Source organism: Pristiophorus japonicus, chromosome 23 (genome assembly GCF_044704955.1).
Source record: "Pristiophorus japonicus isolate sPriJap1 chromosome 23, sPriJap1.hap1, whole genome shotgun sequence".
Lineage (NCBI taxonomy): Eukaryota > Metazoa > Chordata > Chondrichthyes > Pristiophoridae > Pristiophorus > Pristiophorus japonicus.
This window is the reverse complement of record NC_091999.1, coordinates 11469591-11492025: the sequence shown is the minus strand read 5'-3', so window position 1 is coordinate 11492025 and position 22435 is coordinate 11469591. Positions and strand designations below refer to the sequence as shown.

The 22435-nt window shown below is 43.5% G+C and overlaps 1 gene segment (V, D, J or C); it reads right to left on the bottom strand.

Annotated features, from left to right (window-relative positions):
• Positions 1 to 11794: 11794 nt before the first annotated feature.
• Positions 11795 to 12354, bottom strand: LOC139235730 (T cell receptor alpha variable 36/delta variable 7-like). The segment is given in 2 exon segments: positions 11795 to 12171; positions 12303 to 12354. Coding segments are annotated over 2 exon segments (429 nt in total).
• Positions 12355 to 22435: the final 10081 nt, after the last annotated feature.

Here is a 22435-nt window from a genome sequence, read left to right as displayed (position 1 = left end):
AAGTTAGATAGAAAGTGAGATATAGAGAAAGAAAGACAGGAAAAAAGGATAGAAAGAGTGAAAGCGAGATAGAGGGAGACAGAGAGCGGGGTAAAAGGCTGTTACAGATACAGAAAGAGACAGGACGGGGGAACAACGATTGAGGCGGCGAGAGGAGAGAGAGAGATAGATAGATAGTTAGATCGATAGAGAGAGAGAGAGAGAGAGAGACAGAGAGAGAGAGAGAGAGAGAGAGAGAATTACATATATAGAGGCGGGGAAGAGAGAGCGTGAGAGAGATACAGATAGTGAGAAAGACAGAAATAGACAGAGAGAGAGAGAGAGAGAGAGAGAGAGGGGTGGTGGGTAAAAGACCGTTACAGATACAGAAAGAGACAGAGCAGGGCTCACGATTGATGCGGCAAGAGGAGAGAGAGCGAGAGACTGAGAGAAAGAGACATAGAGAGGCAGAGGAACAGAGTGAGAAAGAGTGAGAGAAACACACAAATGGCAAGAAAGACAGAAATAGACAGACAAAGAGACAGAGAGAGAGAGACAGTGACAGAAAGATAGAGCCAGAAAGACAGAGACGGGAGACTGACAGACACAGGGAGCACGTGTCTCAGACATTGAGCTTAGAAAGTGGAAAATGCGAGATTCTTGAAAGTGGGCAGTCTCGGGCAATCCGGGTCACCTCCCAGTTACTGACCTGTTATCGCTGTAAAACTGTAAGAAGATAGGAATGCGTTACAGAAATAGGAGCAATCCATTGTACGCCATTATACTGTTAAGCACGACAGGCTGTAATATTTTTAATCCAAATTCTCTTCAATGCATCAATACCCGACTTTCAATGTGCCCCTTTTAAACTCCTCAACTGATCTACCATTGTGGCCGTCTGTGCTGTACCTGTCTTTTCACACTAGGGAATTGATCACCATTTCCATGTCTGCCAATCTCTCTCTCTCTCTCTGTGGCGCTCTCTGTCTGTCTGACTCTCTCTCCCTGTTTTTGTGTATTCTCTCTCTGCCTCTCTTTCTTCTTATATGTACATGTTAGTCTGTCTCTCTGTGTGTCTGTCGCTGTTTGTGTGTACCTCTCTGTCTGTCTGTCTTTCTCTCTTTGTTTGTGTGTATCTCGCTGTCTGTCTCTCCTTCTGCGTATATCTATTTCGATCTCTCTCTCTCTGTTTCTCTGTCTGTCTGTACCTCCCTGTCTCTGCCGCTGTCTCTCTCTCTGCTTCTATATATCTCACTTTCCATCTCTCTCTCTCTCTCTGTTTCTCTGTCTGTCTGTACCTCTCTGTATCTGCCGCTGTCTCTCTCTCTGCTTCTATATATCTCACTTTTCATCTCTCTCTCTCTCTGTTTCTCTGTCTGTCTGTACCTCTCTGTCTCTGCCGCTGTCTCTCTCTCTGCTTCTATATATCTCACTTTCCTTCTCTCTCTCTCTGTCTTTGTCTATCTCGCTCTCTGTTTGTATGCATCTCTCTTTCTATCTGTCTCGCTACCTCTTTCTCATTCTGTTCCTCACTCTTTTTCTGTATTTGTAAGATAACTTCTTCTCTTTGAACAAAAGGACACCATTTATCACCTCGAGCCAGCGCCATTCAATGAGATCATTGCGGCTTTGTCCATCGGTTTTATTTAGTCACCTTGGCTACATATTCCTTGATGCCGTTACCCAACCGAAATGCAACAAACACTGTAAAGCAGTTTACCTGAAGTGAGACTCGAACGTTCGTTAGATTGTTTTTTAAGTCCAACGCCTGAACCGCTCGGCCAGCCTAATATGTTTGGAATATTATGGATATAAGTGAATTTCACTGTCAGTGATCCCGATGGAAAACGTTCCTGTAGTTGCCACATGTCTGCTTTCGTGAACAGCTCATTTTTCGCGATTTTCAGTGATATCGCGAACATAATCTCCTGCTTGAAAATATATTCATGTTATTTTTGATAGTGTAGTGTTGGTTGTGGTAGCGGTTTGCCGATGATGACGGTGGCTATGATGATGATGATTGTGATAATTATGATCATGACGATGGTGCTGATGATCATGGTGATGATCATCATGATAGTGCTCATGATGGGGATGCTGCTGCTGATGAGGTCTATTCCTATATTTTATGCTACAACAGCTAAGACTCAATGGAAGGGCCTTTTCCTGAAATGCTGGTTCAATGCTGGTTCAAGAAGAACGTAATGTCAGATTAACCTGCGCCTTCGAAACATAAAATCGTAGTGATTGTATGTACTGGCACTAGCACCCCAGGCAGCCATGTTGTGTTTTATTTTATTACAAGGACAGTAAACTAAAACCCCGATTTCAATCACCGATTCTCTTCCACTATTAACAAAACTACCAGGATTTCTGCGTTAATGATCGGCAAGAACAAACGAGGTCGACTAGCGGAATTCTATTAGTTTGTGCCTTCAACTCACATTCCCTCTGATAACGAACTTCACAAATCCACCTGGGGCTCTCAATTCTCCTGTTGTTTTTTGATGCCCTTTCGGCGCCTACCTCCAATATTGTGCAGCCCTTTATATATCTCCCCTAAACATCTCCCGGGCCCTTTGATCGCGGCCTGTACAACGAGTTTATTTGATTAGAGTACGTTGCTGGGTCAGGTGCTGTTTATACACAATGAGTAGATTTCACAAGGTAGTGACTGTCCTATTTAAAACAAGCCTCAAGCACAAAGTTCCCCTTATTGACCATTGTCTTCAGAATGTCTCTTTAATGTTGGGATGTTTGCTGTCACCATGAAGCGCCCCATGGCTTCCGGCTTATAATAACCAAACAAGTGCTTTACTCCCAGCTCCGATCTCTAAAAGTGGAACCATTCATCTATAAGCATAGTGACTGCAACACAGCTCGTGGTGTTTCCATTCACTGGCAGCCAGCTCACCACCTGGCGGTCTCACAGCACCACTGGTGACAAAAGGACATGAGCTGAGAGCATGCTGATATCTACAGCTGATTATTGAGGTGGGGATTTGAACGGGTATCTTCAAATATCAACCCTTTACAGAGCGGACAGCGACAATGCAAACACTCAGCATTTGGGTTGTGTGGGGGATATTTATTTCAGGTAACTGTGGAGCAAACACTTTTAATCGTTTCTCTCATTTCGTAAACATGGATTGGATCTGAAGTTTAAACACACGTCGGTCTAATCTTTCCCGAATTGAAAATATATTTCAGATCTAATTCAAGGAGATTCTGTCACTCAGCCGCTGTCCTCGGGAGTTAAGACAGAAGGAGACGTGGTGATTTTAAACTGTACCTATGATAGCACGCGCAGCTTAAATTATTTATACTGGTACCGCCATTATCCAGACAGACAGCCCGAGTTTATTCTGTTGAAATACACCAATGGTTATGAAGATAAAGCTGATTTTGCTGCAAACCGTTTCTCTCCAGAGCTCCAAATCGATAATAAATTCACCAGTTTAACCATCTCGGGACTTCGGCAGACGGACACTGCAGTTTATTACTGTGCTCTGAGACGCACGATGATGGAGACCAGTTAAACCCTCGTACAGAAACTCCCGTCGCATTATGGTTCTCAGCTCTGCCTGATGAAACCCGATATAAAGGCGATCAGATGCTGTCCCGCTGCCGAGCGCTGCTCTCCTGAGCTGGCTTAGACTGGGATGAACACGGGCGGGGGGTGGGAGGAACCCCTTTTGTGAAAGTCTGTCACGTAACTGATTTCGCGAGACTGGGGGAAATATGAGCAATGATCATATTGAATGGCGGTGTGGACTCGAAGGGCCGAATGGCCCTCCTACTGCACCAATTTTCTATGTTTCATGTTTCCATGAATCAATCGGCCAGGTTGAATTTCTCTGTCAGTTACATGAGGCACAAGCCGGGTGATTTCAGAAAAAGCAGCTCCAGATTAGCTGTGAGGAACAGAGCGAACACATTCGCTGGTATTGCCTCGGATCGAGAATCATGGAATGTTACAGCACAGAAGGAGATAGCTCGCAACATCGTGCCTGTGCTGGCTCTTTCAGAGAGCGATCCTATTAGTCCCACACTCTCTCCATAGCCCTACAATTCTCTCACTATCAAGTATGAAATATTACAATCAGGAATGAATGACACGCTCAAAGAGACAGGAGACGAACACAGGTTAAGAGATTCTCCCGTGTAAGTAATCATATTTCCCTTCCCATGTGATCAATTTCAATGTCTTAGGATACACGGGAACTGAAAGGAGAAAGCATCAGAATTCGTTTCTCTCCTGAACTCAAGACCTCGATTAATGTCACCAGTGGAACCATCTTCGGTTGCCATGCATTACTGCACCCTGAGAGTCAACATGATGGAGCGCAGTCTCACCCACCGTACATAAACTGGCATTGGACTGTAGGTCACACCACCTGCCTGTTGAGGTTGTGTGGAATCGTGGGCAGATGCAACCGCAATGAGCAGCGCGCTGTCAGGCGCTCAAACACGGACCAAGAGGAAACCAAATTAACCTCGGATCAAACTGTCGCACAGCTGCTTCCAAGGAGCATCTGAGAAAACAAACTGCAGTTTCCAATCATCCCAGAAGATCGATTCCAGAATGAACCGACGGGTTAAACAGTGCTTCCTACTTCTGATCAGATGCTTTTACTTAAAGTGACGGATTGATGTGCAGATCCGTTCCGAGAATGGGGTTGTTGACAGCGCCGGAAACGTTCTACCGTTCGCTGAGTTATTAGGGCATGATCTCGTTCCCATATGTTACATGTGTGTGTGATTTAATTTTTACATGTTACTTTAATGCGCGGATATTTAAGGTTGCGCTGCCATTAAGGAACACATTTCCATCAAAGCCGAACCAGTTAATATCGGGAGCTTCTCCACGCAAGACCAGGGCAGGTCCTGGGAGTGGCAGATTCATATGTTCCCCCAATTTGTGTGCGGAGTGGTATAGCAGTTAAATCCGCCCTTTCGAGCAGTGAATCTGAAAATATCTTGAAATATTTCCTCTGTTCGTACTTGCTTATATATATATAAAATCAAACCACCTTTCTAAGTGTTTGTTGAGAATTTACCTTTTATCTTTTAGCTCCCATTAGTGTCACACATGGAAGTTCTTTCCTTGTGGAGCGCCTGGTCTCAGTTTTGAAAATGAAACCCTGCTGAAAGATGAGCAGTTCTCACTGAGCGAGTGCCACATCCGACCACCACCCTGGGACTCATTTTATCCCCCGATACAGCTGGCAGATAGGTACAGGAGGAGGCCACTCCGCCCATGAAGCATGTTACGCCATTGAATTAGCTCATAGTTATTCTCCACCTCAACTCCATCCATTCGCTTTGCTTCAGATTCATCCATACCCTTCAATAGGCATGAATATGAGTTGGCAACTCAGTTTCTTGAGCCTGTCCCGCCTTTGAATTGATCAAGGCTGATCTGTACCTCAGCCCCAATTACCTGCCTTTGCCCCATAACACTCAATACCCTTACCCAACAAAAATCTATCTATCTGTCTTGAAATCACCATTTGACCCCCAATATCCAAAGCATTTTAGGGTCAAAATTCCAGATTTCTGTTTACACTTTGTGTTGGTAAGATGTGAGACTTTTCAACAAGACGAGTGACACAAGTAAACAAACAGTTACCAATGGTTAACTTCGCTTCAGTATTTTTTTTTTTATCGGGTGTGGTCGGTGAGCTGCTGCTGCAGTCAGTGGAAGATCCATTTCTTTTTATGTTCTCTTTAACACAACAAGACAGAAGACGATTTCTTTGAGCCTGGGTATCTGTTGGCACGGATTTGCCGCTGTTTTATCTCTACCTCCATGTAGACAGAGTGGTAAACTGCAGGTACGTTAACATTTTGCAGCAGAAACCCAATGTTTTCGTTTTAAGTCCTACCTGTCAGCCACCTTCCCCGGAGCTCATCATTTATTTTGCCTATTCTCCAAAACCTCCAGCTGCGCTTGCTGAGTTGCCTTCCGGGCAGATTTTGTATACAAATGTACACCCGCCACCTAGCGGTCTACTCTGACTATTTCATTTGCAAATCTGTGAAATTGACGAGATTGTTGAAAACAAACATATGGCATTCTGGTCTTTATAAATAGAGGTTCAGCGTACAATATCCACGACGTTATACTGGAGCTTTCTAAGTTACCACTAAGGCCTTTGCGGAGTATTGCATCCAATGATGTGCTAAGGCAGTCGAGAGGGTGCACAGGAGATTTGCTCGAAAGGTGCCATGGATAAAAGACTTCAGTTACCTGCTTGGCTGGATTACTGAAACTGGGTTTATTCTCAGTAGAGCAGAGAAAGTTGAGAGGAGATTTAATTGAAATGTTAAAAAATTATGAGGTTTGTTGATAGAGTAGAAAGGTAGCAAATATTTGTACTGACAGGAGGATCGATTAACCGGAGGACTGAGATTTAGGATAATTGGCAAAAGAATCAGAGCAGAGAGAAAGATAAATTTGCCTGAAAGGATGGTGGATCAGATTCAATAATAACTTTCAAGACTAAATTCGATATTCAGCTGTCATGTAAAAATTTGCAGGGCTATGAGCAAAATAATGGAAAGTGAAGAAATTGGAGAGCTTGCAAATGGACCGTGGTCGAATGACATCTACAATGCTGTATGATTCAATGATTCATCTCACGTGAATTGTATTCTGTGCTGCAGCTCAATGTGACCGCACTAAATACATCCTCCGGCAAAAAAGAACACAGACAGATTTTGTACGAGAGGAGAACTAGGTCATATCACTGTGCTGGAGCGGTAGGGCAGAACCACAGACGTACAGTCGCGTGGCACTCAGCTGGAGATCAGTGATGGTTAAATTAGTCAACTTTGAGGATGTAATTAATTCAGAAGTGAAGCGATTCCAAATATGTGTTGGCTTTTCCCCGACTCTCAATTAAAGTATTGTTTGAAGGTTAATTGTCGGCGTAATATGAAGCGTTGTATTACGTAGTTTTGTACAATATCATCCTTGAAATACGTAACAAATCATAAGCAGGTGAGGATAGACAAAAGGGTGAATTTGAAATTTCCGCTCTGACAATCTCAGCCAATGCGGACCTCCACGGGTATAGCTGATTTCCAAAACTCACGCCTTTGCTGGGAGGCTGATCCTGTTTTTGCATTGAGCAGCTGAAGGGAATATTCTTCAATGACAAATCCCATCATTTATTAAGCCAATGGGGACCGCTAACAGGCCTTGAGATGATTGGACATATGAGGGAGAGACCGAGTGTGGTTGGATGAGCAGAAGTGGCATGTTAATTCATTCGCAGGTTACAGGTGGCGCTGGCGAATATTGTCAGTCCCCGGTTGTCCGGAGATGGTGAATCCAGTCCCACACCAATGTGACTGACCCTTAGCTGCTTATTGAAGTGGCACAGCAAGGGAGAGACTTTAAAAGGGCAACTTGAGATCAGAAATAAATGCCAAACTCGCCAGCGACACCCCCATCCAGAGAATGATTAATAAAAGGTTCAGCAACTGACTGACATCATCTCGTACTTATCATTGCATCTGCTCTCCTTCCTACACCGTCAGTTGTTGGTCAATAAATTTATACCAAATTATCTGTACAATAATTTGCTTTTTCAGTAACTATTCTGCCAATTTCGTGAATTGATGGGTCTTCTGTGATCTAGATCTTCCCAACAGAAGTTTGACTTCCAAAATACTTCCTTTCCATTGCATGAATTTCCAGCAGCCTACTGGTTCACCATATTCAGTTCAATGATTTAATGCAACAAACAAACGTGCTGCCCGAATGAAGTACTGGGACTTTACTGAAGGGAAAGGGCGGCGTCCTGCCGCCCCCTGGTGGGTGACCCAAAAACAGCACGTGGTGTTTCATAGAAACATAGAAACATAGAAAATATTTACAGGAATAGGCCATACGGCTTTTCGAGCCTGCACCACCATTCAATAAGATCATGGCTGATCATTCGTCTCAGTACCACTTTCCTGCTTTCGCTCCATACCCCTTGATCCATTTAGCCATAAGGGCCACATCTTACTTCCTTTTCATTATATCCAACGAACTGGCATCAACAAATCTCTGCGGTAGGGAATTCCACAGGTTAACAACTCTCTGAGTGAAGAACTTTCTCCTCATCTCAGTTATAAATGGCTTACGCCTTATCCTTAGACTGTGTCCTCTGGTTCTGGACTTCACCAACATCGGGAACATTCTTCCTGCATCTAACCTGTCCTGTCCAGTCAGAATTGTATATGTTCCTATGAGAGCCCCTCTCATACTTCTAAACTCCAGTGAATAAAGACACAGTCGATCCAGTCTCTCCTCAGATGTCAGTCCTGCCATCCCCCGAATCAGTCTGGTGAACCTTCGCTGCACTCCTTCAATAGTCAGAACGTCCTTCCTCAGATTCGGAGACCAAACTGAACACAATATTCCAGGTGAGGCCTCACCAAGGCCCTGTACAACTGCAGTAAGACATTCCTGCTCCTATACTCAAAAAAACCTACCTGTGAAGACCAACATACGATTTGCATTCTTCACCGCCTGCTGTACCTGCATGCAATCTTTCAATGACTGATGCATCATGACAGGCAGGTCTCGTTGCACCTCCCCTTTGCCTAATCTGGCGCCATTCAGATAATATTCTGCCTTCATGTTTTTGCCCCCAAAGTGGATAACCTCACATTTAACCACATTATAACGCATCTGCCATGCATTTGCCCACTAACCTAACATGTGCAAGTCACTCTGCAGCCGCTTAGCTTATTCCTCACAGCTCACAACGCCACGCAGTTTAGTGTCATCTGCAAACTTGGATATATTACACTCAATTCCTTCATCGAAACCATTAATGTATTTTCTAAATAGCTAGGGTCCCAGCACTGAGCCCAGCGGCACCTCACTAGTCACTGCCTGCCATTCTGAAAAGGACCCATTTATCCCGACTCTCTGCTTCCTGTCTGCCAACCAGTTCTCTATCCACGGCAGTACATTACCCCAATATCATGTGCTTTAATTTTGCAAAACAATCTCTTGTGTGGGAACATGTCAAAAGCCTTTTGAATGTCCAAATACACCATATCCACTGGTTCTCCCTTATCCACTCTACTAGTTACATCCTCAAAAAATTCCAGAAGACTTGTCAAGCATGATTTCCCTTTAATAAATCCGTGCTGATTGGACTGATCCTGTCACTGCTTTCCAAATGCGCCGTTATTTCATCATTAATTATTGATTTCAATATTTTCCCCACTACTGATGTCAGGCTAACCAGTCGATAATTACCCGTTTTCTCTCACCCTCCTTTTAAAAAAGTGGTGTTACATTAGCTACCCTCCAGTTCATAGGAACTGATCCAGAGTCGATAGATGTTGGAAAATGATCACCAATGCATCCACTATTTCTAGGGCCGCTTCCTTAAGTACTCTAAGATGCAGACTATCGGGCCCACGGATTCATTGGCCTTCAATCTCATCAATTTCCCGAACAAAATGTTCCGCCTTATATCGATATCCTTCTGTTCCTCCTTCGCTCAAGACCCTCAGCCCCCTCGTACTTCCGAAAGGTTATTTGGTTCTTTCTTCGTGAAGACAGAACCAAAGCATTTCTTCAACTGGTCTGCCATTTCTTTGTGCCCCATTATAAATTCACTTGAATCTGAATGCCAGGGACCTACGTTTGTTTTCATTAATCTTTTTCTCTTCACATATCTATAGAAGCATTTGCAGTCAGTTGTTATGTTCCCGGCACGTTTCCTCTCATATTCTTTTTTCCAACTCCTAATTAAACCCTTTGTACCGTTCTGCTGAATTCTAAATTTCTCCCAGTCCTCAGAATTACTTCTTTTTCTGGCAATTTATGTGCCTCTTCCTTCGATTTAGCACTATCATTCATTTCCCTTGTTAGCCACGGTTGAGCCACCTTCCCCGTTTTATTTTTACTCCAGACAGTGATGTACAGTTGTTGAAGTTCATTCATGTCACCTTTAAATATTTGCCATTGCCTATTCACCGTCAAACCTCTAAGTATCATTTTCCAGTCTATTCTAGCCAATTTACGTCTCATACCATCGAAATTATCTTTCCTTAAGTTCAGGACCCTAGTCTCTGAATGAACTGTGTCATTCTCCATCTTAATAAGGAATTCTATCATATTATGGTCACTCTTCCCCAAGGGGCCTCGCACAACAAGATTGCTAATTACGCCTTTCTCATTATGCATCACCCAGTCTAGGATGGCCAGCCGTCTAGTCCGTTCCTCAACATATTGTTCCAGAAAACTATCCATAATACATTCAAGGAAATGATCCTCCATCATACTGTTACCAGTTTGGTTAGCCCAATCTATATGTAGATTAAAGACGGGTATGATAACGGCAGTACATTTATTGCACGCATCCGTCATTTCTTGTTTGATGCTGTCCCCAACCTCACTACTACTATTTGGTGGTCTGTACACAACTCCCACTAGCGTTTTCTGCCCTTTGTTATTCCGCAACTCCACGCATACAGATTCCATATCATCCAAGCTGATGTCCTTCCTTACTATTGCGTTAATTTCCTCTTAACCAGCAACGCTACCCCAGATCCTTTTCATTTCTGTCTATCCTTCCTGAATGCTGAATATCCCTGCATGTTGAGTTTCCAGCCTTGGTCACCCTGGAGCCATGTCTCCGTGATGACAGTGATATCATATTCATTAATTGCTGCCTTGGCAGTTAATTCATCCACCTTTTTACGGATACTCCTCACATTGAGGCACAGAGCCTTCAGGCTTGTCTTTTTAAAACACTTTGCCCTTTTAGAATTTTGCTGCAATGTGGCCATTTTTGATTTGTGCCTTGCGTTTCTCTGCCCTCCACTTTTACTTTTCGTCCTTCTGTCTTTTGCTTCTCCCCCTATTTTACTTAGTTCTGCCTCCCTGCATAGGTTCCCATCCCCCTGCCATATTAGTTTAACATCTCCCCAACAGTACGAGCAAACACTCCCCCTAGCACTTTGGTTCGGGTCCTGCCCAGGTGCAGACCGTCCGGTTTATATTGGTTCCACCTTCCCCAGAACAGGTTTCAATTTCCAGGAATTTGAATCCCTCCCTTCTGCACCACTCCTCAGGCCACGTAATCATCGATCCTGTGATTCCTACTCTGACCATCACGTGGCACTGGTAGCAATCCTGAGATTACTACCTTTGAGGTCCTACTTTTTAATTTAACTCGTAGCTCCCTAAATTCAGCTTGTAGGACCTCATCCCGTTTTTTTTTACCTAAATCGTTGGCACCGGACCGTTTTTGCACAAGGCAACGCCATATAAATACAAGAAAGGTTAATTTCGCCGTATCCTCATCATTAGTACTTAAAGAAGAATTAAACAGTGCTTCCTATAAAAGGAGATGCAAGTAACACAAATAAAACAAGTTTCAAAATGTAATTGAATCCAAGTAATCACAATAGGCGATTTGTTCACATACAAATCAGTGCAACTCAATGTTTACTTGATGACACACCAGAAGCGTTTTGGGAAATCTGAAATGGTTAAAGCTTTATGCAAATGCAAAGATTTTGATCATATTTCCTTCACCCAATCAGCGCATTCCAATAGCGTGATAGTGCTTCTACTGGATTTGCTGCATTATCTATAATTTATGTACTGGTATAAATTCTCGAACCACCTCTTTTAACTTTGTTCCTGATGTATGCAACCTAGGAGGACAAGAATATATTTCCCCCAATGCTGCATCTGTTGCTCTTGTCTTGCTGTCTCTTTGGATGTATTGTAAATCAACATCTTCTGGTGGCAAGTTTAGAAAATCCCCGTAAGTCCCCACTTTGACTGCTATTCCATTGAACTTGACACGTACTGGCAGTGTTTTTGTATGAGGCAACCTTTGGTTCTTGTCACTGTGTCTCTCAGCCCACAGTAATAAACCGCGCTGTCAGGCAGCTGCAGGCCGCTGATGTTGAAATTTCCCTCACTTTTAGCAGCGTCGAGAGAAGCAGAAATTCGAACCCCCACGCCCTCTGCTCTGAAAACATCCCCAACAGATGGGATGAAGATTAAGATTGTGGGGCCTTTGTCCCGGTCCTGACGGTACAGTTGTAAGGAATAGAAAGTAGAAGTGGTCGAATAGCTGTAATTAATTGTCATCGAGTCTCCTTCAAACTGTATCGCATTATTTGGCCTCTGTGAGATCGAGTCTGCATCACTAACACCTGCAGAAATTTAGAAATACAGAACTTTATCCGGTGACGGAATACATTACAAATAGAAAACACAGTTGAAATGAACATTCTCTACTTTCGTGACACCTGCACAATGAAGTGTGTGTAACTTGTAAACTTACCAGTTAAGAGAGCTGCAGCTGTGACAAATGAATAAAATGAAACAAAAGACATGTTTGCCGAGAGTTGATACCGAATGCAAACAGATCAGGTCGAACTTGTATTTGTTTTAGTCAAGTGTTGGTAAGATAGCGAGTAATATCCGATCTCTCTGCCGATTGGTTCATTGCTATCAGAGTCAACAGGTGGCATCCAATCAACTCATACTTCCTTTGTTCTTCAACTCTTCCAATAAGCTCACAGGTCCTTTGTTCTCCAGTTCATGACGGCAGGGCAGGGAAAGGGGAACAAAATGAAATTGTTCTCCTCAAAACAGAGAATTGGACGGGTGTTGAACGCAATGTTGGCAATTTAGTAAGTCAGTCTCTGAGGTGAGGGCTGTGAATAGACGTAGTTCAGTGCGGGAGCGTCCAATTACCAGAGCATGAGAGCTACCTACAGCCAATATAATAGGAGATATTAGGTAGAATGACATGGAGGTGCAGCACAGAAAAGGCCATTCGGGCCAACAGGTCTTTATAGTTTGGTTGCCGTTTTACTATTAGATCAAAATTCAGGTCCCAGATCTGATTCATTGAGAGGGGTTTAGAGTCCTTCACTGATTTTTGCACGGATTGACTATGCCCCTGTAACAGTGTCGGGTGTAGCGCACAGTGATACACGGCAGAGTCAGACGTAAGAGCCCCGGCCATACTTAAAGAAACCTTCTTCTTCCCTTGTTTCAAAACAGTAGACAACTGGTCATGGAAATCTGGAGACCGATACTCCTGCCCCTTGCCGTATCTATTCAATACATATCACGGAGTTTCCCGCGATACTTAATGTACTAGAAGAGGTAGGGAGAATTATCGGATGTGGAGGAAACAGTTGATTATTATGGTCTGTCCTTCCTAAACTATTATTTCAGACAGATCCTGAGACACTGAAGTTTTGACACTCGACTTGTAAAACAATACAGAATGTGTCTAGGAGTAAATATAACACCTGGAACATATACTGACCTGGACGCAGGACCGTTATTATCAATGAGGAACATGGCGGGGGGCGGGGGTGAGTTTGCGGGGGCGAGTGGGGGGGGGGGGGGAAGCACATGGTGCCTGTTTTAAAAATCGAAAGAAAATAGAAGACATTGGGACAGCATTATGTCAGATTTTCTTTTGTGTCAAATTGAGTTTTTCTTCTGCACAAGGAAACCATTCAACCAATTCCACGTTAACCTTGAAACATTAACAGACAAATTGGAATCCTATTAAAAAATAATCCTGATCGAAGGTTTTTTCGCTCTTTCTGACCATGATGTGTCCATGAAATTGTGGGTGAGACCGATAATAGTCAGACAGCATCCTCACCAATTCCCGGGATCGGATATTCAGATGAAGCAGAACAGCACATGAAGCCTGTGTGCTGGGGCGGCGGACAATGATGATAAACACAGACAGCGACAATGATCACTAGCAGCTCATTGCAACCATGCCCTTGGTTTGATTGAGGAAATGACGCGGTCTCCGTATGCTGAAAGAAACATTTCAAATTTTCCCCTTCAGTCGGAAAGCTGCAGCTGAGAGGAGGCACCGGGTGAAGTGTGGTGTCCCAATGTCCGGAGACTGCGGCCATTATGGAGCTTGGGTGTTTCGTTATTGCGGGCCTAACACCTTTGTTATTTGGTTAGTTTATTTAATTATACATCTGTCTCTGTCTGTCCACTCCACTATTAACACAACTACGTTCTATTAATCGATCTCGAGATCTATCAACCTCTCTGTCTCGTTCTTTGTTATCTGTCTGTATCTCTCCGTCTCTCTGTTTCTCTGTAGTTCTCCGTGTCTCTCTGCCTGTCTATCGGCCTGTTTCTCTCTGTCTCTCTGTGTGTCACTCTCTGTATTTTTCTCTCTCTCCAACTCTCTCGCTCTGTCTGTTTATCTCCCTTTCTCTCTGTCTCCCTATTGATCCACCTCTCAATCTATCAAGATAATTCCATTAATTAGAGCGTTTTTCTCTCTCCTTCCCTTTCTCGCCCTGTCCATACACAGAGAAATCGACGATATATTCTTAAAGAAAGAGAAATGCCTGATATGTTCCTCCATCTGTTTCATTGCTTTCTGCAGGACTGATTTCTGGAGATTTCATCAAACAATGGTCAACAGAAGTCCAATATCCGGAAGTAAACTCGATGACCATTAATTGTAACTATTCAACCTCAGAATTGAACTATTGCCTGCAGCTTTATCGTCAGAGCTATAACACGGCACCTACTTTTGTAATTCAGGCACATTCTTTTGTAAAGGGCGACGTTAAAGGCCGTTTCTCTGTTATTCTGGAAAAATCGAAAACTATCAGTGCTTTCCACCTGACTGAGCTGCAGCTGGCAGATAGCGCCATGTACTACTGTGCACTGAGGCCCTCAGTGAGAAGTGCCTCGGAAAACCTTGGACAGAGACCTTGTTCTTCAAGATCAGCTGAAAGAGGACACGTTAAAACCGGCCACCAGATGGCGCTGCCAGAGCGCGGATACTCACCGCTGGTCCCCTTACATCAACCAATCGTGACTGACACTTTCTGAATATAAGTTAGCGTGAAGTTGTTTCTTCCCATATTTATGATTATTAATCTAATCGCTTAGAGTTTAATAATTTCACAGGTTTATGAAGTGTAATTGAGCTTTGTACCTGCAGAACATTCGGATTGGTTGTAGTTTTGTTCTATTTGCCACCGCTATTTGCAGTCGCTGGTTTCAACACACGTCACTGATGAAAATTACGATAACTATTGATTAATTTAATAATTCTGCAATTCCTATGTTCTTCAAGACTTGGCCAACTCGGCCAGCCATAGTGCTATCGATGTGTCTTGTTTCTTCTTCCAAGTGGTGTTCAATGTGGAGCTGTACTGATTCATCACTGAGAAAATACTGTATCTGGATTGGCTGCCCTGTGCCATGTGACTCCAGCTGCAGCCGACGGATGTGCCGACGTACACACGCTCCGATGCACAGAGCGAGGAGGCCTCAGAACCGAGATCGCCAGTGGGCACAGCAGGAAAAGGTAGGTGCTCATTTTTTTACCTTTTTCTGTCGAGCACCTGCGGGAACCAGAGGGCCGGGATTTATGGGCCAAAGCCTTCTGTTTGTTGTAAGAGCCTGAGACTCATAGAAACATAGAAACATAGAAAATAGGTGCAGGGGTAGGCCATTCGGCCCTTCGAGCCTGCACCACCATTCAATGAGTTCATGGCTGAACATGCAACTTCAGTACCCCATTCCTGCTTTCTCGCCATACCCTTTGATCTCCCGAGTAATAAGGACTACATCTAACTCCTTTTTGAATATATTTAGTAAATTGACCTCCACAACTTTCTGTGGTAGTGAATTCCACAGGTTCAACACTCTCTGGTGACGTTTCTCCTCATCTCGGTCCTAAATGGCTTACCGCTTATCTTTAGACTGTGACCCCTGCTTCCGGACTTCCCCAACGTTGGGAACATTCTTCCTGCATCTAACCTGTCCAAACCCATTAGAATTTTAAACGTTTCTATGAGATATGACAAAGATTAAAATGCAATGTGCTTTCTACTGGTTGTACCAGCCTGAGATTTGTGTTTGTGACAAAGGTTGAAACACAAGGCCCAAATTCTGGCCTCACCGGGCCGATACAAAATGCGCACTGACCTGGCATGGCCTTGAAAATTCCAGTTTTCAGGGTGCGATGCACATGTGCTGAAAGCTGGGTTTTCTGATCTGTCAAGATTTTGTCTGACAAGTCCTCCACATTGCCGGGAGAAGGACATGCGTGTGGGAAAGATTGGGCAATTTGCCCAACTCATGCCCAGCGAATGTGCTTGAAATTTTTACTCCTGTTGAAAGCAGGTGCATTGCCTACTTTTACCAATGTAAGAGTTTTAAAACAGCTAAAACTTAAATTTAAATATACGTTCCTGTAATAAAATCTCTGTCCATTAAGGTAAGTTTAATTTTCACCCTATTCAAACAAAATCGGGGCTAAATTTCAAGCCTCACTCGGTCCGTATGAAGTGTGCATGGACCCAGCGAGGCCTAGTAAATGCCAGTTTAAGGGTGCAATGTGCATGCACCGAAAACTGGCTTTTCCAATCTGCAAGATTTGTCTTGACAGACTGAATACATCCAAACAGGAAGCACATTCGCATAGCCGAGATTGGGCTAATTACCCATCTCACGCCCAGCCAATGTCCTTCAAAATGTTATGCCTGGTGAAAGCAGGTGCATAGCCTACTTTTCTCAGTGTGATAGTTCCAAAACATACAAAAATTACATTTAAAAACACAATTGATGTTAAAAATCCTGCCCATAAAGGTAAGTTTAATTTAAACTGTATTAAAACACAAAATACATTTCCAAAAAATACTTTTTTTTCTAAAACATTTATGTAACTTTAATTTCAATTAATTTCAAATATGTGAGGTTTTTTACTGATTTATCATGTTGTGTTTGTGTGTTTTAGGTTTTTTCTCATTGAGAGTTTTGGGAACGCGCACAGAGTTCCCACTATTATCAATAAGATTACTGCATCGTTATTGGTTGTCCAGGCCCACGTGACTCCAGCGATGCACAGCGACTCTGGCCCTCTGAACGCAATCCTATGTTTCTCCGGGACCATCAAGTAGATTCGTAGATTTTGTTCGGGTCGCAGGTATTCGTACATAGGATACCTCTGACCTCAATTTTAGACCCAGTAAAAAAATTCGCCAAAATATTTTATTTTTTCTAAAATATTTAATGACATTTAACTTCAATTCGTTTTAAATATGTAAGGTGTTTTATTTATTTATTATGCGGTGTTTGGGGCATTGGATGTGTTCCTGCACAGGCAGCCTCTGACCTCCATTTCAAGCAAAATGTGCTTTCTAGTGATTGCACCACCCTGAGAGACATGTTTCTGAAAGTCCATCCAGCCAATCAGGAGAAGTGTCAAACGAAATCGAAGGAAGTGGAAAATCAAAATGTTTGAAGCGTTAATAACAATTTTGCTGGGGCAGCGAGGGGTGGGGGTGGTTATAGATGAATATTAAATGTGTCCATTCTCTCTCTCTGTCTTTCTCTGTCTCACACTTTCTTTTCCTCTGTTTCTGTCTGTCCGCTCTCACTGTCTCTCGCTCTATATTCATGTCTCTCTCTCTCTCTCTCTCTCTCTCTCTCTAAGTGAATGTGTATTTTTCTCTATCTTTTGATCTTATTCTTTTTGTCCAAGCGATTATTTGTCAGTTATCACTTTCTAAAGGGAAGTGTAAGGCGTTGTGCATACTGCCCCACAAACCATGCAAAGTTCCCAAACAACGTCCCAGAAATTCTAGGGAACCAATGGTCTAGTGAGCAAGAGTAATTAAAGTAAATGATTATTAGTAACAAAATAGTGCTGGAGAAACTAATAGGACTGAAAGCCAATACATCCACAGGGTCTGATGATCTGTCACCCAGAGTACTAAAAGTGGTAACCATGGACATTGTCGATGCATTGGTTGTCATCTTCCAAAATTCTTTAGATTATGGAAAATGTTCCCGCAGATTCAAGGGTGGCAAATATAACCAAGGTATTTAAAAAAGGAGGGAGGGAGAAAACCGAGAACTAGAGCTCGGTTAGCCTAACATCAATAGTAGGGAATATGCTAGAGTCTATTTTAAAGGATGTGATAATGGCACACTTAGAAAATATCAACAGGATTAAACAAAGTCAACATGACATGGATTTATGAAAGGAAAACTACTGGAGTGTTTTGAGGATGTAACTGATAGAATAGATAAGGGAGAACCAGTAGATGTGCTGTATTTGGATTCCGCGTAAGAGGTTAGTGTGCAAAATTAAAGCACATAGGATTGAGGTAATGTATTGGCATGGATTGTTAATTTGTTAACTGACAGCAAACAGAGAGTAGGAATAAATGGGTCTTTTTCGGGGTGGCGGGCAGGGACTAGTGGGGTACCACAGGGATCACTGCTTGGGCCCCATCTATTCACAATATATATAAATGATTTGGATGCGGGAACCAAATGTAACATTCCCACGTTTGCTGATGACACAAAACTAGGTGGGATTGTGAGTTGCGAGGGAGATGCAAAGATACTGCGAGGCGATTTAGATAGGTTGAGTGAGTGGGAAAACACATGGCTGGTACAATATAACGTGTAAAAATGAGAACTTATCCACTTTGTTAGGAAAAACATAAGGACAAAGTATTATTTAAATGGTAATGGCTGGGACGTGTTGATGTACAGAGGGACCTGATGTCCTTGTACACCAGTCAGTGAAAGTAAGCATGCAGGTGCAGCAAGCAGTTAGGAAGGAACACCATATGTTGACCTTCATTGCAAGAGGATTTGAGTGCAGGAGCAAGGATGTCTTACTACAATTAGGCAGGGCCTTGGTGAGACAACACCTGTAGTACTGTATGCAGTTTGGGTCTTCTTACATAAGAAAGGATATACTTGCTATAGAGAGAGTGCAGCGAAGGTTCACCAGTCTGATGCCTGGAATAGCAGGACTGTCGTATGAGGAGAGATTGAGTAGACTCGGCTTGTATTCACTCGAGTTTAGAAGAATGAGAGGAGATCTAATTGAAACGTATAAAATTCTGATTGGGATGGATAGATTGGATGCGGGGGTGGGGGGGGGGGAGGAGGGGGTGATGCTTCCCCTGGCTGGGAAGTCTTGAATAAGGGGTCACATCTCAGAATATGGTGTAGAAAATTTAAGATCGAAATGAGGAGAAATTGTTTCGCTCAGAGTGTGGTGAGCCTGTGGAATTCTCTACCACAGAAGGCTGTCTAGAAACAAAATATATCAAGGAGTATGGGGGAAAAGCAGGAATATGGTGTTGAGATAGAGGTTCAGACATGATCATATTGAATGGCAGTGCAGACTCCAAAGGGTGAATGGCCTACTACTGCTCCAATTTGCTAGGTTTCTATGTGTCTAACGCCGGTCAGATGCAGAGTAAAGCACCTTTCATGCTGCCCCACTAAAAGCTTTGCCCTCAGATATAGCATAGGTTAAATGAAATGTAAATTCATATTTACTGCGTTCCAGTAGACACTCAAGCATTGAGTTCAGAATGTGTAAATCTTCTATACTGTCGCCAAAATGACTCATCATTTAAGTATAGCACAAGTTAAATACAGAGTAAATTTCTGTCTATACATTCCCAACAAACACACCCAGAGCAGATACAGCGCGGGTTAGATACAGAGTAAAGCTTTTCTGCACATTCCCATGAAACACTCCCAGAGTGTTGTTGGAGGTTTGTTAGTGGTGGAGGGAAATCATGTTCAACGTGGTGGATGGTGTGTCAATGAAGCAGGTTGCTTTGTCCTTGATGGTGTCGAGCTTCTTGAGTGTTGTTGGAGCTGCACTCATCCAGGCAAGTGGAGAGTACTCCATCGCACTCCTGACTTGTGCCTTGTAGATGGTGGGAAGGCTTTGGGTTATGAAGAGGTGAGGCACTCGCCGCAGAATGCACAACCTCTCACCAGCTCTTATTGCCAAATTATTTATGTAGCAGGTCCAATTAAGTTTCTGGTCAATAATGATCCCCAGGGTTATGATGGTGGTTGATTCGGCGATGGTAATGCCATTCAATTTCAAGGGTGGTGGTTATACTCTCACGTGTTGGAGATATCAATACCTGGCACTTTTGTGACCCGAATATTAATTGCTATTTTCACAGCCCAAGCCTGAATGTTATCCAGGGCATTTCATTATCTGAGGAGTTTCGAATGGCATTGAATACCGTGCAGTCAACAGTAAACATCGACACTTGGTAACTTACGATGGAGCGAAAATATTTCATGTAGCAGCTGCAGATGATTGGGCCTAGAACATCATCATGATGAAATCCTGCAACGATGTCTTGGAGCTGTGATGATTGCCCTCCAACTACCACAACAATATTCCTTTGAACGAGGTATGCCTTCAGCGAGTGGAGCGCCCACCCCCTACCACCCCCCTGCTGATTTCCATTGACTTCAGTTTTACTATGGCTCCTTGAAGTTATGCTTGTTCAAATACTGCCTTGATTTCCAGGGCAGTCAATCTCATCTCACCTCTGGCATTCAGCTCTTTTGTCTATGTTTGGTTCAAGGCTGTAATGAGGTCTGGAATGGAGTGTTCCTGGCGGAACCCAAACTGAGCATCGGTGAACAGGTTATTGGAGAGTGTCGCTTGATAGCACTGTCGACGACACTTTCCATCACTTTACTGATGATTGAGAATAGACTGGTGGGGCGTTAATTGGCTGGATTGTATTCCTCCTGCGTTTTGTGGACACGACTAGGCATTTTTCCACATTATTGGTAGATGCTCGGAACAGCATGGCTAGAGGCGTGGTTCGTTCTGGAACAGGTCTTCAGTACGACAGCAGGATTGTTGTCGGGGCCCATAGCCTTTGTTGTATCCAGTGCGCGCAGTCTTTTCTTGATATCACATGAAGTGAGACGATTGGCTTATGCGAAAGTGGGGGCTTCAGCAGGAGGCCGATATGGATCATCCACTCGGCACTAATGGCTGAAGGTGGTTGCAACGCTTCAGCCTTTTCTGTTGCACTCACGTGCTGGGCTCTGTGGTCATTGAGGATGCGGATATTCACGGAACCTTCTGCTCCAGTTACTTGTTTAATGTTCCACAACTATTCACTACTGGATGTGGCAGGACTGCAGAGCTTTTTTCTGATCCGTTGATTGTTGGATCGCTTAGCTCTGGTCTGACATGTTGTTTCTGCTTTTTCGCAGGAATGCAGTCCCGTGTTGCAGTTTCCACAGGTGAACACCTTAATTTTAGCTAAGCCCGGTGTTGCTCTGAGCATTCTCTTTAACTCTCAGCATTGAACCAAGGTTGGTCACCTGACTTGATGATATTGGTAGTGTGAGAGATATGCTGGGCCGTGAGGTGACAGGATCTGCTGCTGATGATGGTCCAGAGCGCCTCATGGATGACCAGTTTTGAGCTGCAAGATCTGTACTGAATCTATGCCATTTAGCGTAGTTTCTAAACAATCAAGGTATCATGGTCAATGCTATCAATGCTGTCATGTGCAGATGCATTTGCGACAAATAGATTGGTGAGGACGTGGCAAAGTAGATTTTTTCCGCGAGTTGGTTTTCTCACTATCTGTCGCAGACCAATCTGGCAGCTATGTGTTTCAGGACTTCATCAGCTCTGTCAGTCGTGGTGCTCCCGAGGCACTCTCAGTGGTGGATATTGAAATACCCCACACAGGGTATATCTGATCAAGAAAGTTCTCTTAAAAATATTTTGCAATTCTTCCTCTTCTCTGCTGTTTAATATTACCATGCCAATCTAAACTAGAATAATTCAAGGCCCCCATTACCACTTCTCTATAGTTGTTGCACCTCTCTTTATTTTCCCTGAAAATGCCTCTCTCTATATGCTTCCCATTAATTAGCAGCTAGTGAATGCATCTAGCAATGTAATGGCACGGCTATTAGTTATCAACTCGAAACAAATATATTCTATCCTTGACCCAACCAGAAGTTCCTCTCTCTTCATCACTGTAACATTCTGCTGAACCAATACTGCCAGCGCAATACCTTTCTTTCCATCACTATCTTCCTGAACAATTTATATCCAGGAATTTTTAATAACCAATCCTGTGCTTTTGTCAGCCAGGTCTCCTTTATCCCCATGACATCATATTCCCATGTGGCTATTTGCACCTGCAGCTCACCAACCTCATTTACCATCCTTCGTGCGTTGACACGCACGCCGCATCAGTAAGTAACCTGTTATCATTGTTGTTGCCAATTTAAGTGTATCTAAGGGTTAAGTCATTGCAGAAGAGCTCGGTCACGTGATATGCTCCTCCTGTACCATGTGGGAACTCAGGGACACTTCCGGTGTCCCTGACGACAACATCTGCGGGAAGTGTACCCGCCTCCATCTCCTGACGGACAGCGTTGCGGAATTGGAGCTGAGGATAGATTCATTCTGGAGCATCCACGATGCAGAGAATGACGTGAGGAGCACGTGTAGCGAGCTGGTCTTACCGCAGATGAAGGGTTCACAGCCAGCTAGGGAATGGAAGTCCAGCAGGAAGAGTATGCAAGGAAGTTAGTGCAGGGGTCCCCTGCGGTCATCCCCCTGCAAAACATATA